Source organism: Alligator sinensis, unplaced genomic scaffold (genome assembly GCF_000455745.1).
Source record: "Alligator sinensis unplaced genomic scaffold, ASM45574v1 scaffold651_1, whole genome shotgun sequence".
Classification (NCBI taxonomy): Eukaryota; Metazoa; Chordata; order Crocodylia; family Alligatoridae; genus Alligator; species Alligator sinensis.
The window spans coordinates 2277954-2292811 of record NW_005842014.1 but is presented as its reverse complement, the minus strand read 5'-3'; the positions used below and the strand labels follow the sequence as shown (position 1 = coordinate 2292811).

The 14858-nt window shown below is 42.4% G+C and overlaps 1 protein-coding gene across 7 annotated transcripts in view; it reads left to right on the top strand.

Annotated features, from left to right (window-relative positions):
• The window catches only part of ZFAT (zinc finger and AT-hook domain containing), a 226156-nt gene that overhangs the window by 172349 nt on the left and 38949 nt on the right, over positions 1-14858 (top strand). For all 7 annotated transcript variants that reach the window (XR_003093659.1, XM_025202075.1, XM_014519165.2 and 4 more), the window contains 2 exons: positions 4943-5031; positions 13262-13400. Coding sequence is in view for 6 of the 7 variants with exons in the window: in XM_025202075.1 (XP_025057860.1) it covers positions 4943-5031; positions 13262-13400 (228 nt within the window). In the remaining variant the exon portion in view is untranslated. The remainder of the gene's footprint in view (positions 1-4942; positions 5032-13261; positions 13401-14858) is intronic.

Genomic DNA, 14858 nt, shown 5'->3' with positions numbered 1-14858 from the left:
ATTACTGTTTATGATTAGAAATGTAACAGAGAAGCTGATTTTCATTATTTTAATTAGATAGCAAAATTAGTCTGAAGATTTCTCTTAGCTGTGTTTTATGGAAGCTGTCATTTCCAGTATAAAACATTTGCAGTTTTAATGAACAAATTCAGAATTTAAAGGAACCAGGCCTGTTTTATGATCAACTGGAGCAAATCTGACTTATCCCTCTTTGACTTTGGGTCATTTTAACAAATGTTTCAAATAGCTTGAATAAATAAAGCATGGGCATCCTATCGTAAGGGGGAAATCCCTGCATGCTTTTGAATATGTTGTATCATATGGCGGACAATGATAATGGAGGAACAAAGAAAACAGAGAAAGTCACTTGCACAAATGGAAGATGAGGAAAAAAACCCAGAAACCTAGAGAGTAATGGGACACGGAGTGATAGAGATCCGACTGTTCCAGCCTAGTCCATTTTACCTTTTGCAAAGCCTCAAGCGACAAGCGGCTCAACCCCTGCCTCCCCCCACACACTAGGCTGTGCTGGGCGTGTGACGGCAGTGGTGCTAGGGAGGAGCTATGCCAAAATTGGGGGTCGCTACAGCCCTCTCCGTAGCCCCGCCCTGAGCCCAGTCCCCAGTGAAAAGGAGCCCAGTGCAGCCCTGGGCCCTGCTGTCAGCTGCAGCCCACCCCCCCGCCCCATACTGATCTGGGGGGTACACGCCCCCCCAGCCCGTGCCCTCCTGGGGTGCGCACTGCAGCAGGAGCTGCCCCCACCCCAGCTGGGCAGTGCCTGCCCCCTCCCTCACTGTGTGGGGCGTTGATCTGCCCCCCGCATGCTCCTCCCCTGCCCCCTCCGCTTCCACCACAACAGACTTACCAGTTAGAGGCAGCTCTCCACGCTGTATCAGAAATTGCTTCCTTAAAAATCTGATAGTGGTATTGGCCCCAAAAATCTCTGTTGGTATACCCATTTAGGAGACCAACCTCCAATACCCGGGACAGCTGTCTGGACCTGGGCAGGAGGGGCACGTGCGCAGAACTTAGTGGAAAGCAACATATAAATTTGTATACCCCGCCCCATGTTCTAATTTCTTCCTTTTGTCATGCTTATGTCATGGCGAATCACCATTTCCTTTGCTGCATATCATTGTTCCACCTTTGTTGTTGTTTTGCCTATTATAATTAGTGGTTATCATAACATTTTGCATGCATATAGACTTTGTTCTACTATTGCGCAGGCACTCTTATGGCTGGGGGTCACCCATAGGTTATCCTGTATCATAGCCTGGGAGGTTGAACTGAGGTGTGATCATTGCTAGTTGAAAACTTTTCCCTAATAAAATAGGGAATCTTTAACCTCCAGGATATCTATCTTAACTGTCTGTACCTGTCTTGAGCTAGTTCAGTTGGCTTTTACAATGTTTTGACACTTAGTCTTGTGACTCCGGCTGTAATCTTGCATTGCTAACTCAGCATTTGTTATTAGTTATTTGTATTCTCTTCCCTACAATTTTGATCCCCAACTTCAATTTCCTCCATAACACAGGACCAAAAAAAGTTCACCCAATAATTTCTGCTTCAAGTTTTTATTGTCTAAATCCCCAATGAAGTACTCTGCCTATAAAACATGTCCTAGTCTTCTTTGTAAGTAGGCTTTTACCAGTATACCTGCGCACCACCTGTGCTAATTTTCAGCTTAGTTGAGGTACAGTCTTTTGAGTATAGATTGAGAAGGCAAGGTATAAAAATACCAGGTTCACAATATTTAATTAGAGTATTGTATCATCCAGCAGCCCTGGTTGCAGCCAGAGCCCCATGACACTACATGGAACAAATACTACATGACAGGTGAACTTTATCTTACAATACATTTTGCTGCTAATGGTTGTTTGGTATATAGCCTTTAAAAGAGTGTCTTTCAAGATGGTTTAAGTCGTTATTTTAAACTTGTTCTTAACTATGCCAAGGAAAAATGCCAATAAAGATCGTTATTGAAGACCAACTGTAATAATTCTGAGCATTCCAGAAATAAATCCAGTGAATGTCAAAAATAAAACATTACATGAATCAGAACATTTGGGTAGAGATGGGATAAACAGCTGCAAACATGCCTGAACATCTGCCTTTTAAGGATTAGTTTATTACTACCAAAAAAGGGTTGGCAACTCTATTTCTGGAAAGCAATGATTATCATTGGCTACTTAAAATGATCTACAGCAGAGCTTTCCAAACTTTTCATGTTGGTGACACACTTTTTAGACGTGCATCATTTCGCGACACAGTAATTCAGTTCCGGGGGAGGGGCCAAGGGAAGCAGACGCGAGTAAGGGAGCTCCGCAGTGCCCTTCCGCAAAATTTTCTGCATTTCGTGCGACACACCTACACACTGCCGCCGACACACTAATGTGTCGTGGCACACAGTTTGGAAAGCTCTGATCTACAGTGTTTTCCCCTTGAAGTGGTTATCCCAAGGTATATATCCACTATTTAATTTGTCCAATTAAAGATGGCAGTCAAAGGCTTCTATTCCAGTCAGTCCTATTTCACTAGAGTTTTGTGAATCTGATCACAAATTCTGATAGATAAATTAACTGTCTTGGGATGTTCTTACTCTCTTATTACTGGCCTCATTACCGCTAATAAGAGTTACTTGGATAAGGAAGAGATGAGCTGAATGTTGAGATAATGATAGAAATAGCTTTTGATTGGTATGAGTGAATTCAAGTCAGGAGGGCTGCATCCCAGGGTAGTGAAGGAGCTGGCACAGGAGATATTGGAGCTCTTGGCAGTAGTATTTACTAAGTTGTGGGAGACGTGCAAAGTACGAGAGAAGTGGAAAAGGGCCAAACATAGTGCCTATTAAAAAAGAAAAAAGCCAAAAAGAGAACCTGGAGGGTTATATGTAAGTTAGCCTAACTTCAATGCGTAGGAATTTACTGGAGCGTATCATAAGAAAGTTAATTTGTAAGCACCTGGAGGAGGAAAATTTGATCATAAGCAGTCAGCATAGGTTTGTCGAGAACAAATCACGACAAACAAATTTGATCTCGTTTTTTGACAAAGTTAGTAGCTGGAAGGATTAAGGGAATACAATAGATATACTATATCTGAATTTCAGCTAAGCTTTTGACAAAGTCCCATATGACCTTCTCATAAGCGAACTGGAGAAAAGCAAGCATGATGAAACTGCTGTAAGGTGGATAGGTAACAAGATAGCCACCAGAAAAAAACAATTGTAAATGGATCCATGGCAGAACGGCAGGAGGTTTCATGTGGAGGCATAGTGCTGTTTAATGCATTTATCAACTGTTTGGATACTGGAGTTGAGAGATTTCTGAGCAAAGTTTATGGAGGAGAAAGGATGATAGAAAGGAGACGCATTGTGTGGTTTGCTGTCCTCAGGTTGCAGAGCAGAGTGGAGGGTGTTTGGCTTTTCCTATGCTTCTGGGTTTTGCTGGTTGACACAGGGGACAGGGAAGGAATTTCCACTAGGGCTGTGTGAAACTTCAGTCCCTGATTCGATTCGGCAGAGATTCGACCCGATTCGGTGGCTGAATCTCTGAAACCGAATCGAATCAGAGGACCCTTTAATCTCTCTGAATCAAATCAGAACCCCCCGAATCGATTCGGAGAGATTTGGGAAGATTCAGCGATTTGGACCTAGACACAGCTTTAAATATTTTCTCTACATACCTCTAGGTAGCAGGTGGCTTGTAAATGCTGTGATGGTGGGGTGGATGGAGTGTCCCACAGAAGCGTGGGGGGCTCCCCAGCGTGCTCGGCAGCAGACCTGAAGCACTTCCTGTCCACTTCTGGGTCTGCCGGAGAGAGCATGGGGGGGGGTCCCCCTCATGCCCCCCCGGCTCAGCAAGTGGTGCCTCCTTGGTTTGGGGGGGCACCCGGGGTCCCCCTGCAGCCGACTGCTGAGCTGGGGTGGGGCGGGGGGGCTCCCCGACTGACCTGGAAGTTGACCAGAAGTGCTTCTGGTCCACGTCCAGGACTGTATTCAAGCGCATTGGAAAGCCCCATGCGCTTCTGTGGGACACTCCCTCCTGTGGGACGCTTCATCCTCCCCAGCATTGCAGCATTCATGAGCCGCTCCAGGTGCCTCAAGGTATGTAGAAAAAACATTTAAAGCTGCTATGGCCAAATCGCTAATTCTCCGAATCAGCATCAAATCTTCAGGTTTGGATTCAGCCACATCGAATCGGGGATAGTGATCTGAATCAACGAATTGAATCACTGTCCCCGATTTGGGCCGAATACGAATTGAATAGGGCCCGTTTTGCACATCCCTAATTTCTACCACCACCTCCCCTTCTGTTGCTACAAGGGTCAGGGGTTTTTTCACCTTCCTCAGAAGCGTTGGGTGTTGGCTGCAGCCAAGGTGGGGGACTGACGGACATGTGCCACTGTTTCTGCTGGAACTAAAACAAGAGTTTCCTGGTTAGTTCCTGTTCTTGCCCCTCTGCTCAGGATCACACCGATCACCACAATTGGGGTCAGGAAAGATTTTAACCCATAGTTACATTGGTACAGACTATGGGGGATTTTGCCTTTCTCTGTAGCTGGTGGGGGACATGGTATTCTTCCTTGAATCCTTTGCATGTATTTACCAATTGTGCAGTGGCAGGATATTAAAGAGTACCCTCATCCCCCTACTTTATCTAGTGGCAGGTTAGGATGTTCTAGGTGACCTTGAGCCAAGTGCTTTGCACTTGTGTGGCAGGGTTGTTTGTCTAGTTTTAGGAATAGGTTAAATAAGCACTTGTGTGGGATGGTTTGGATAGGGATGTATCTGTCTTGAGCACGTGGTTCGACCAGATGATCTCCTGAGGTCCTTCCAGCCCTGCTTTTCTCTGAACTAACTTAAATTAAGAAATATCAATGAACTCTTTGAGTATTTGAATGGAAGAATCAAGCTCCCTGACTTGGTTTTCTCTCCCTGTTTCAGGAAAACAGTTTAAGTGTACAGTGTGTGACTACACCGCAGCCCAAAAGCCACAGCTCCTACGTCACATGGAACAACATGTATCCTTCAAGGTAAGAAATCAGATAAGCCGTGGTTATTTCTTTTGTAGGAATGGAGGTGTCTTCAAACTTCACAGGAGGGTTTTAGGAGAAAGTAACATGATTTTTCATGATAAATCCATGACGTTATATGTTTTTAATGTTGACATTCCACCAGTAAGAGTTATTGTATAAAGAATGGAGTCGAAAATGCTTCATGTTTTCAAAGAAGCAAACTTCCATGTATTGTTTGTTGTCTCCCTGAAGCCTTTTTCAAGGTGGCCACTGCATATATAAAAGACGAGTGAATTTAATTCAAAAGAAATAGGAGACTATGAATCCTGTCTAAAAAGTATCTTGGGACAAGTTTTAAAGCTCACTAAAATTCCAATGAGTTTCTTAGATTTTATTTTAATACAACTTAGTATTATAGTCTAAGTTTTACCTTGGTTCTCAGTGTAGTAAAATTTTATGCCATGAATACAGAGATTTCTATAATTGAGGAACAAAAATGACATGCCCTTTCATTTTCAGCAAAAAATAATATTTAATCTTTGAAAAAATACTCAGCATAATTTAACAGTTTATCCTGATAAAGAATAAACTTTTTAGCCATTCTACAAAGAGGTTTTATCATTATTTGTATGCATTGCCTTTCCTTACCTAGAAATTCATTATTTTATCAACTAGCCAACATTGTGTTGACTCTTTCTAAAACAGAAATTAAGACAATCCTCAGATCAGAGTTTGTTTTATTTTTTATGTTGGTCTTACTGAAATTTTAAAGTAAGACATCTAGAATGTTGTAATTTTTAGATAATTATATATTTTTCTTAATCAGATCATTTTTATTCCTTTTGCATCATGATCTATATTTCAAGTATTTATTATGCTGGATAGAAATTTGATTTGATTTGCTTTGATTTTTGATGGCTGTTCCTATGAGCTTACGTTTTATAGTTGTCACACAGCAGGGCTGTTATATGTTTGAGACGTTGGTTGCTTTTTATAGAATAGAGCCCTCTCTTAATCTGCTATATAATTATTATGCTATTTGTAATAGATGCCTTTTTGTTTGCAAATGCTTCTTTCAAAGGTCTGGAAGAAAATTTGAAGGGAGATTTGTATTCATTATTTAGAAAAACATATTTTGGGACAAAAATACTTAAAATGCAGCCCTTGTGGTATGCAATCCTGGTAGACCTCTGGATAGAATTTGAATTCTCATGGCCCCTTGTCTCCTTTCATGCCTCCTGTCAGTCTGAAATAATAGTAGCCAATGAATTATTAAGAGAACTTCAAGAAATCTCAACTGGCTCTGTGAAGGGGCTTTGTCAGAGTTTTTTACTAAACTCGTGGTCAGTGAATGCATCCTCTTCTGTTGGGACCATTGTTTGTGTATGTGTAAAACACAAGTGAGGATGTTGCAATCATGTGGTATGTCTGTACGGCTCCTGGCACATGTTCACTAAAGGCACCAGGGGATCTGATCCCCAATCCCAACAATACTGCCTCTTGCCATGCCACATGTGACACGATTCGGGGATCAGGGATCAGATCTTAGTCATGCCCTCTCTGCTTGCTGGTGCAGGGTGAGCCTGGGAGCCTGATCCTGGGCTCCTCCTGCACTACCAAGTTGAAAGCTGGGTGCTGGCAAGACCCATGGCTGTGCCAGTACCGAGTCTGATAATCACCTGACTGTCAGTACCATCCCTGGGGCAGCCCTGGACATGCCATGTATTTCATTTAAGGATCCATGCAAACCAACCAATAAAAAATGTTGTACATTTTTCTTGTAAGTTTGCCACTTTATGGTGCCTTTAATTGGATGCTTGTGTTAGAACCCTGGCCATTTATGCTGCGATTAACATCTCAATCACGGCATAAATGTAGCGCACAGAAGGGCCCTAATTCTTATCTGTCTGATTTCTAAATCACCAGGCCTTTTCAGTAGTTGAGCCAGGAGATGTTGGTGAATTTCAAATGGTTGTTAGAAAACCATTAGAAAATATGTAGAGTGCAAGAATTGGGACGATGGAGTTTATTCTCCATTAGTGATTTAATTTTTGTTTGCTTTATCCTGATGCCCAATGAGTGGTAACTATAATTCAGCCAAGTAAGTAGCAGGCAGTAACTGCTTCTGCCCAGTTCATTTTAAACCACCTTTTTATGGTGGGGGTGGGAAGGGGGAGAGGAAAATCAAAGTTACTCTTACTCAACCCAACATGGCTCTCTGACATGGACAGAAGGGAGTAATCAGGTATTTTTCTTCCTTTCATTTTTTTAAATACTAATCAGTGGGCACATCTACACGTTCATTAATGCACAATGATGACTGCACATTTAATTTAGTACTTGTATAATTAAGTACTAAATGCGCATTAACTAGAGTTATTGTGCAGTAGCATCAGTGAACGCCTTTTTAGTGACACTACTGTGCAGTAGCCTGATAATACTGCACAGCAGCATATTAGCACAGTCTGTGCTGTGACGTGCTGCTGTGCAGTGTTATTAGGCTACTGGGCAGTTAGCGTCTCATGTAGATGTGCCCAGTATGAACTGATCTATGCTAACCTGAAGGATTTCTAGTATGTACACCAGCATATCATCTAGACAGCATTCCCTGTATTCCCTGTACCTTTTTATTTAGTGTCGTGCACTGAAGGGGATGTAGGTGGGAAAACGGTTTTCTGAAATTGCCACCATGTTTATTTGCTCAGACATTACAGTGATGTGAACTATGTAAGCAAGTGAATTTCAAAGGATAGGGAAGTAGAGCAGCAGCCAGGGGGAATAGCATAAACCTGGAATAGTAAATGCAGGTTGACTGATGTTAAGAGAAATGACATAGGCTGGCCAAAGATATGCCAAGGTGGGAATTGGGGAGACTGCTGCTCTGTATTGTAAGAGGCTGGGAGGATAGTCCAGGCCAGGAGAAGAGAGAGAACATAAGGGGAGCTATTTCGTGTCAGACGAGGTTCAGCTAGCCCGATATTCTGTATCTCACATTGGCACAGAGCAGAAAATGAATAAGAAGAGAGTCAGGAGAGGAACACGTTAAAATAAAGTTGCAATAATGGTGACAGTGCTGTATTCCTTCAGCTGAGGGTGACCTTGGTGAACTGCTCAAGTGCTGCATTGGAGCAAAGGGTTAAAAATCATTTAAAAGATCCTGTAGGCCCAAGCAGAAAATTCATGTATAAGTGTTGCTTTGTGTTAGGTCTTTCCAATGTGCAGTATTACATTGTCAGCTTATCTAATGGGCACTGTTTTGATTTCTCTCCATTTGGGCTTTTTTTTGTCCTGTTTGCAAATTGCTTCCCGCCTTCCTCCCTTCCTCTTCTCTACTCTTTGTTATTCTTAAAGACCAAATATAATTTTAAAATGTTTCCGTTGGGAACAGTCGAGGGGTATTTTTAGATGAAAAAAAACCCCATTGCATTATTTAATGTGCATTAGAGAGTATTTACAACATTTCAAAAGAAAAGAAATGCCATTTAGGTAAAACATTCCCTGGCTGTTTGTTCATTCCTCCACACTTTGGAAATATTGTACTTGCTAGCAAAATAATGAGAAAATCAATTACTTGAATGTCCTTTCTAAAGAGTTTAAACTCTCATGCCAAACCTTTTAGAGCAGATTGATTTATTGTGATTTAGCATGCCTTAAGTGCTAGGCCATTTTATGATAGTAGGATACATCCAGACTTCAAATAGGTAAATGAAGTATTTATTTTCCTGTTTTCATCTACTTCTCTGACAAAATAAAACATACAATTAGATGTTGTTTTTAATAAATAAAAAGTGGATCCTTACGTTTGTCACATTTTGTGTTTGTTTATTGTTTTTCCGTATTTTAAGGGGTATTGGGGGTATCTGCAATGGGCACTATTTATGTATCGTATAGAGTGTTTCCTTTCTGCAAAGCTATTATGCTAATCAAATTTATTAGCAGTGGTCTGGGCTTTTTGAAAACTTTGAAAGCTTCTATAAACTTAGGAAATAGTAATACTGTTTCCTAACTCCTCCAGGATTTTCTGGTCCATAAATGTTTGTCATATAAAAGTGTTTAGAAAAAGGACTTTTAAGCATTGTTCACTTCACGGGAGTCTTTAAAGAGACATGGATGGCAAAGCAGAAGACAAAAAAACAAAACAAAATTTACCATATCAAATACCTGGATACCTACTATTGTAACAAGTATCATTTAAGGTTACTATAATAGAAGAGATCAGAGGGAAATATCTTTCTCTCTCTTTTCAGTTTTTTACCTTTGTGCATTCAGTACTCTTTGTTTGGCAGGTAGTCAGTCAGGCGCCAGTGTAGTGCTGGGGTTTGCCTAAATCTGGCCATTCGCATTGCTGTTGTCAATTATTTCTGCTGCATGTGTGTGTCTTTCACACAGGAAGCAAAGAGCAGAAAGTCTTTTAAATAACAAGAAAATCCAATTATAACACCTAAGCAATTGGACAAATGCAAAGCTGAAAATGTAATGCCTTAAAGCATCTTTAACTCATTTTTTGATGTATTGAATTTCAAGTTGACAGCAGTTTCTAAGTAGTCAATGTGTATGTGTCATGATTATGTCAAAGGAATTTTCTAAGCTTGTTAAAATCTCTTATAAACAAATCAAATCTACAAATTGATTTAGAATTATTCTTCCATAGTTTACCTGTCTGCTTTCAAAAAGGAAACAGTGCAGCCTGGTGAAGAGTCAAGCTTGCAGATATTTCTGATACCATTTCTTGCAGATCAAGATTTCTTCATCTTTTGTCATAGGCAGCAGCCAGTTATACTACAGCCATCTGTCTCTTCCTCGTCTTTCCTACGTTAAGAGAATCAAAACATTCTCAGCTAATTCAGACCTGTGAGAATTTGCAGTACTGGGGGGCCGTTAGCAAGTAAAGAGGTTGCTTGTGGTACAACAGTATCACGTAACCTTTTTCAGAGCAAATTGAATCACGGGTTTTGCAAACTCCTGCAGCAGCTTTGCTACAGTAGGGCTCCTAATGCTGCCAACACTCATGGTGATGAAAAGTAATCAGCAAAGAAGGAAATGTGGGTAAATTTTCCTACAGAAGATGGGACTTCCCTAGATGTGCCTTTGTTTTTTGCATTCCCCTTTCTCAAATTACATAGCTTTTTATACTCTCTACTGAGATGAATACTGCAATTCTGCTATTATAACTAATATAATTATTATAACTATAGTCAAGTTTCAGAAGATGACATCACATACTATTCAAACCATCGGTTATCATTAGAGAAGTTGAGAGTAATTGCACCAATTTTAAGGAGTTGATTGTTTACTCTGAAAAGTTAATTGGAATAATTAACTAGCATAGCAGAGCCTTAATTGAAATCAGAAGACTGGCTATTTTTTAATTCCCAAGACAAACACTGGTGGAAATTCTGTTCTTTGTGTGTCACTAAAGTTTAAGACTAAGGAGACGTTATCCAATGCCAAGTAGGGATGTTTTTGCATGTTGTTGCTGTTGCCATGTGTTATCATATTGCCCCATTCCTGCTTCAGATAATTTATCATTTGGGTACAAGAGACGCACAGAGGGGAATTTAGTAGTTACACAAGGAAATAGTATCTTCTCCTATGCTGTCTTCCTGGCTCAATGGCTCTTGGATTCTTTTCTGCACAGGAGGGCAGAACAGCCTGTAGCCAGGTATTTAAGATTCATAGATTCATAGATATTCCCCTGGGAGGTAGAAGATAGGGATTTGAAATTCCCCAGGCATTGAAACTGGGTATCCTACATCCTGGCCAGGGACTTTAACCGTTTGGCTTCAATAAACAAGAGATGGTGGCACCACGACCACTTCCTCCTCTTCCTGCAGCTGTGACTTGAGGGTCTCGCTCCACCCGTGATGAGAAGGGTATAAGTGCCAGCCTCCAGCAAGTATTCTGGGCTGTGGATCCTGAGTAAATTGTCAGTCTTTCCCTGCAGCCTTTGGCAAGGGCCAGATTTCAAGCATCACCAGTGGTCAGTGTGTCCTGCTGGCTTGCCCTAGATCACAGCTGTCCAACTGGCAGCCCACAGGTGAACGTAGACTGCAAAAAATTGCTCCTACTGCAGTGGTCAGTCTCTCCGCTCCTCCTTCTCCCATCCCCTGGTGGTGGGATGGCATGGCAGGAAGGGATCTAGGGAGGGAAGTCTATCTGTGTGTCTTCACAGTGTGGGTGGAGGGACCAGACCAGCAGCCCTGTCTGCGCGGTGCACGCAACGTGGGGAATTAGGCTGCGTGCATGGTCTGGGGGCAGGAGGGGGCACGCGGTCCCTGAGATGTGAGGCCTGGAGTTCTGTGGCCCATGTAGTGTGCAGCACCTTTCCATCCCCCATTGCTCACAAGTTGGACAGCCCTGCTCTAGATGGCTGTACACTGCTTGGTGTGCCATGGTGAGGTGTCTAGAGGCAGGTCTGTATTGCCTACGTGGTTCTACTGAGGCTGCTTGCCCGTGCTTCAGAACCAGAACTGAGGAGGATGTCTGAAGACAGCAGCAGAGAGTGTCCCTGGACCATCTTGACTGTGTCCATTGTGGTTTAGGGGTGATTTGGGGTTGGGGGCTTAGTTTTTGGCAGCAATCTTAGGAAGCCCTTGGAGGTGGTATAGACATCAAGGCTTCTTACAAATGTTAAAAAAACAAAACAAAACTGCGTTTTACCGAAAGAACCAGCTCATTATTTTGACCCAGCTCCGCAGTGTCTGCATAGATCAGGCTCTTCAGCAGGTCTTTTTGACACTTTTCTCTAAAACTGATTCAGTCTGCTATTAGATAAAGTGCCAAAAAAGCCCCACTAAAAGTCCTGATCTATACAAACATGGGCGAGCCGGGTTCAAGTAGTATGATACCTCCTCTGAGCATCTGCTGGACTCGACACAGGAGTGCACTGAGTTTAAAATAAAGCATCCTTTTTTTTGTTGTTTTTTTGGCGGGTTTTAACATCTGTAAGCAGCCCTACACTTCATTCCCCCGCACACTAAATGGAGTGTAGATTCTGTTCCAAGGGGCAGGAGCCTAATACTTGGGCATTGCAGCTTCCTTCTCTGTGGAAGACCTTTGTAGCATCTTGCTGGTTGACCTAGTTGTTCAAGTCCTCCTTCCTACCCTATTTATACTCAAGTTACATTGCTTACATCAGTCAGAATCTGATCTCCATGCATCTTAGAAAGTCTTTTCATAATCAGACCCATAATTATATATATATATATAATTATATATCACAAAGCACGCAAGGTAAAAGTGTTACCCTGAGGATGCCTACTTTTTGATGCTTATAGTAAACCAGGAGTGAACAAAATGCGGCTCGCCAGCTGATTGGATCCAGACAATGGGCAGGGACCTGCCAGTTGGTTGCATCTGGGCCATGGTGCTCTGCATGGGGCTGAGCCCTGCCCAGAGCAAGCCTGCACTCCTACCCACCCCAGCCCCAGCCAGTGTACACAGCTTCCCAGCAGGCTGCTCCCAGTGCAGCTGCAGCTGCCCAGGTACTGGTTGGATCCCCTTGCCTCCAGTAGCTCCTCGTCCTTCTGCCCCTGCTGTGCTGCTCCAGCACTCAGCACACAGAAGCAGCAGCAGCAGCCACAGGGATGTGTGCTGGGCACTGCACGTCCAGGAGGGGTGAAGGGGGAGCTGCAGCTGGGTGGCTCCTTCCCCAGCATGTGGTCCAACTCCCGGCTGCCTTCAACCCACTTGGCTGCCCGCAGGTGGCTGATCATCTGCCCCACACACACACTATACAGGAATAAGACTTTATTTGCAGCTACTAGGCAATTGCCTCTATATATATGCTACTCAAAAAAACCTAAATCAGGACAAAACTTAAAAAAAAATGAAATAAAATGAAATAAATAAAATTAAAACGAAATAAATTAAAATATAGTAGATGTTTGATTTTTAGTTAATGATTTGTTTTTTATCTATAATTTGTTAAAATGATATTTTCTGAAAGATTTTGCGTGTGTAGCCCTCAACAGCTCACCAAAACTTGGTAAGTTGCCCTCCAGCTAAAATCATTGCTCATCGCTGTAGTAAAGTGACAAAATTCAGGTAAGAGTTGGCTTAAATGTAAATATGTTGTTTTGAAAGTTGTCCTCTTAGAGATAATTATATACGTGCCTAAAAACTGACATGAATGTACTTAATATGTCCTTAATTAAGTCTGTATCTTGGTCAGAAGGGTGAAGTTTGGACCAATCCGTAGAGCAAGTAAACGTATGAAACGTTCTGGCTCTTTTCTTTTTGCCTCTAGCCTTTCCGTTGTGCGCACTGCCATTATTCCTGCAATATATCTGGCTCCCTGAAGAGGCATTATAACAGAAAGCATCCCAATGAAGAGTATGTTAATGTAGGGACTGGTGAACTTGCTGCAGAAGCTCTTATACAACAAGGTAAGTTTCCAGGGTTTTTTTTAATGATTTAGTCTATGGGTGAGGGCTCTTCTTTGTTTTTGTTTTTGCTGTTGAACCAAGTTGATTTAAATGTGAATTAGCAATGACTTCACAGTTTAATTATACATTGTGTGAAAAAATTATCTCCTTTTATTGGTTGTGAAGTGGCTAGCTTTTCAATTTCATTCATCCTACTCTTGTTCCTGGTTTATGAAGTGCTGTGAACAAAAGTTCCTGATTGACCTTGCCTTTCGTAGTCATTATTTTATATCCATTTATTGTATCTTTTCCTCATTTGCGTCCTTTCTAACTCAGGTAAACAGTCCCAATCTCTCTAAATAAGAAATCGGCTAACACATTTCCATGGCTGTTTTTGTAAGGCTGAGCTAAATCCTAAACAAGATTAAGAGTAAATGGCACTATGTTGTTTTCTCAGTAAACAAGTAGATTAGAGGAGAGGAAATAATTACAGATCGGTTGTAAATGAAAATGGCCTTGGCCTCACACTGGATTTTTGGAGGCATGTCAAATAGTTATTTGAATTGAAATCAAAATAAGGCTATAAAGTTTAACTATATCTGTTGATAAATTTAATTGTGTCAACTTTTAGTCTGGTACACAAAGGCATTTTACTCATAGCAATATTTGGAGGTTTTCAAAGGCACAAATTCCCCATACCCACAGACCTCCCCTGGGAGTTGAGCACTTCAACTTTGTACTTCTCTCCTCCTTAACGATGGCCATTTTACTGTTGAAACCCAATGCCCTGTTGTGAAACAGTTATGGTTATCTTTTTCACCCTGTTATTCTATATAAATAAGAGTAAAAAGGATTCATGGGTTTCACTTGAAGATGGATTCTGCACCCTAGAGCTCAAGGGGCACATCCATATAAGCACACCCATGCTCTTTGTGGCATTTCAAAGGCTTTAGAGGTGCCGCAAAATGCACCCTGTGCATGTGATTTGGATCTTGGTGGTGCATATTTGCAGCATGGAGCCAGATTTAGATACTGGGAAATCCTGGTATCAGGAAAAAGCACACTGAAAATGTGGCACAGGACACAGAGCAGCAGAGTGCACCAGCTGAAACCAGAGCCTGGCTGGCCAGAGCCACGCTCCGGCTGCTGGCTAAACTCCATGCGCCTGGATTGCCACCACTGCAGCCCCAGGGCCCCAGGTAAGGCTATTGGGGCCAGCCCAGATGCTGGCCCCAGCATCCCTTTTCTCACAAGGGGCAGTTTGCCCCACAGCAGAGCATGCATGCAGGGGTACTCCCTGGGGACTGTGGCAGAAATGCCACCGTCGGTGCCCCTCTCCCAAGATCTGTCTCAACCAGCCTGAGAGGCTGCTGTTGAATCCCTCACAGCGGGGATCTCGCTCCTTGTCTGCAGACAAAAGCCTGGCGCCTGGGAGGCGATGCTCTGGTCACCTGGGCAGGGGGGAAATACCTGGCCCTG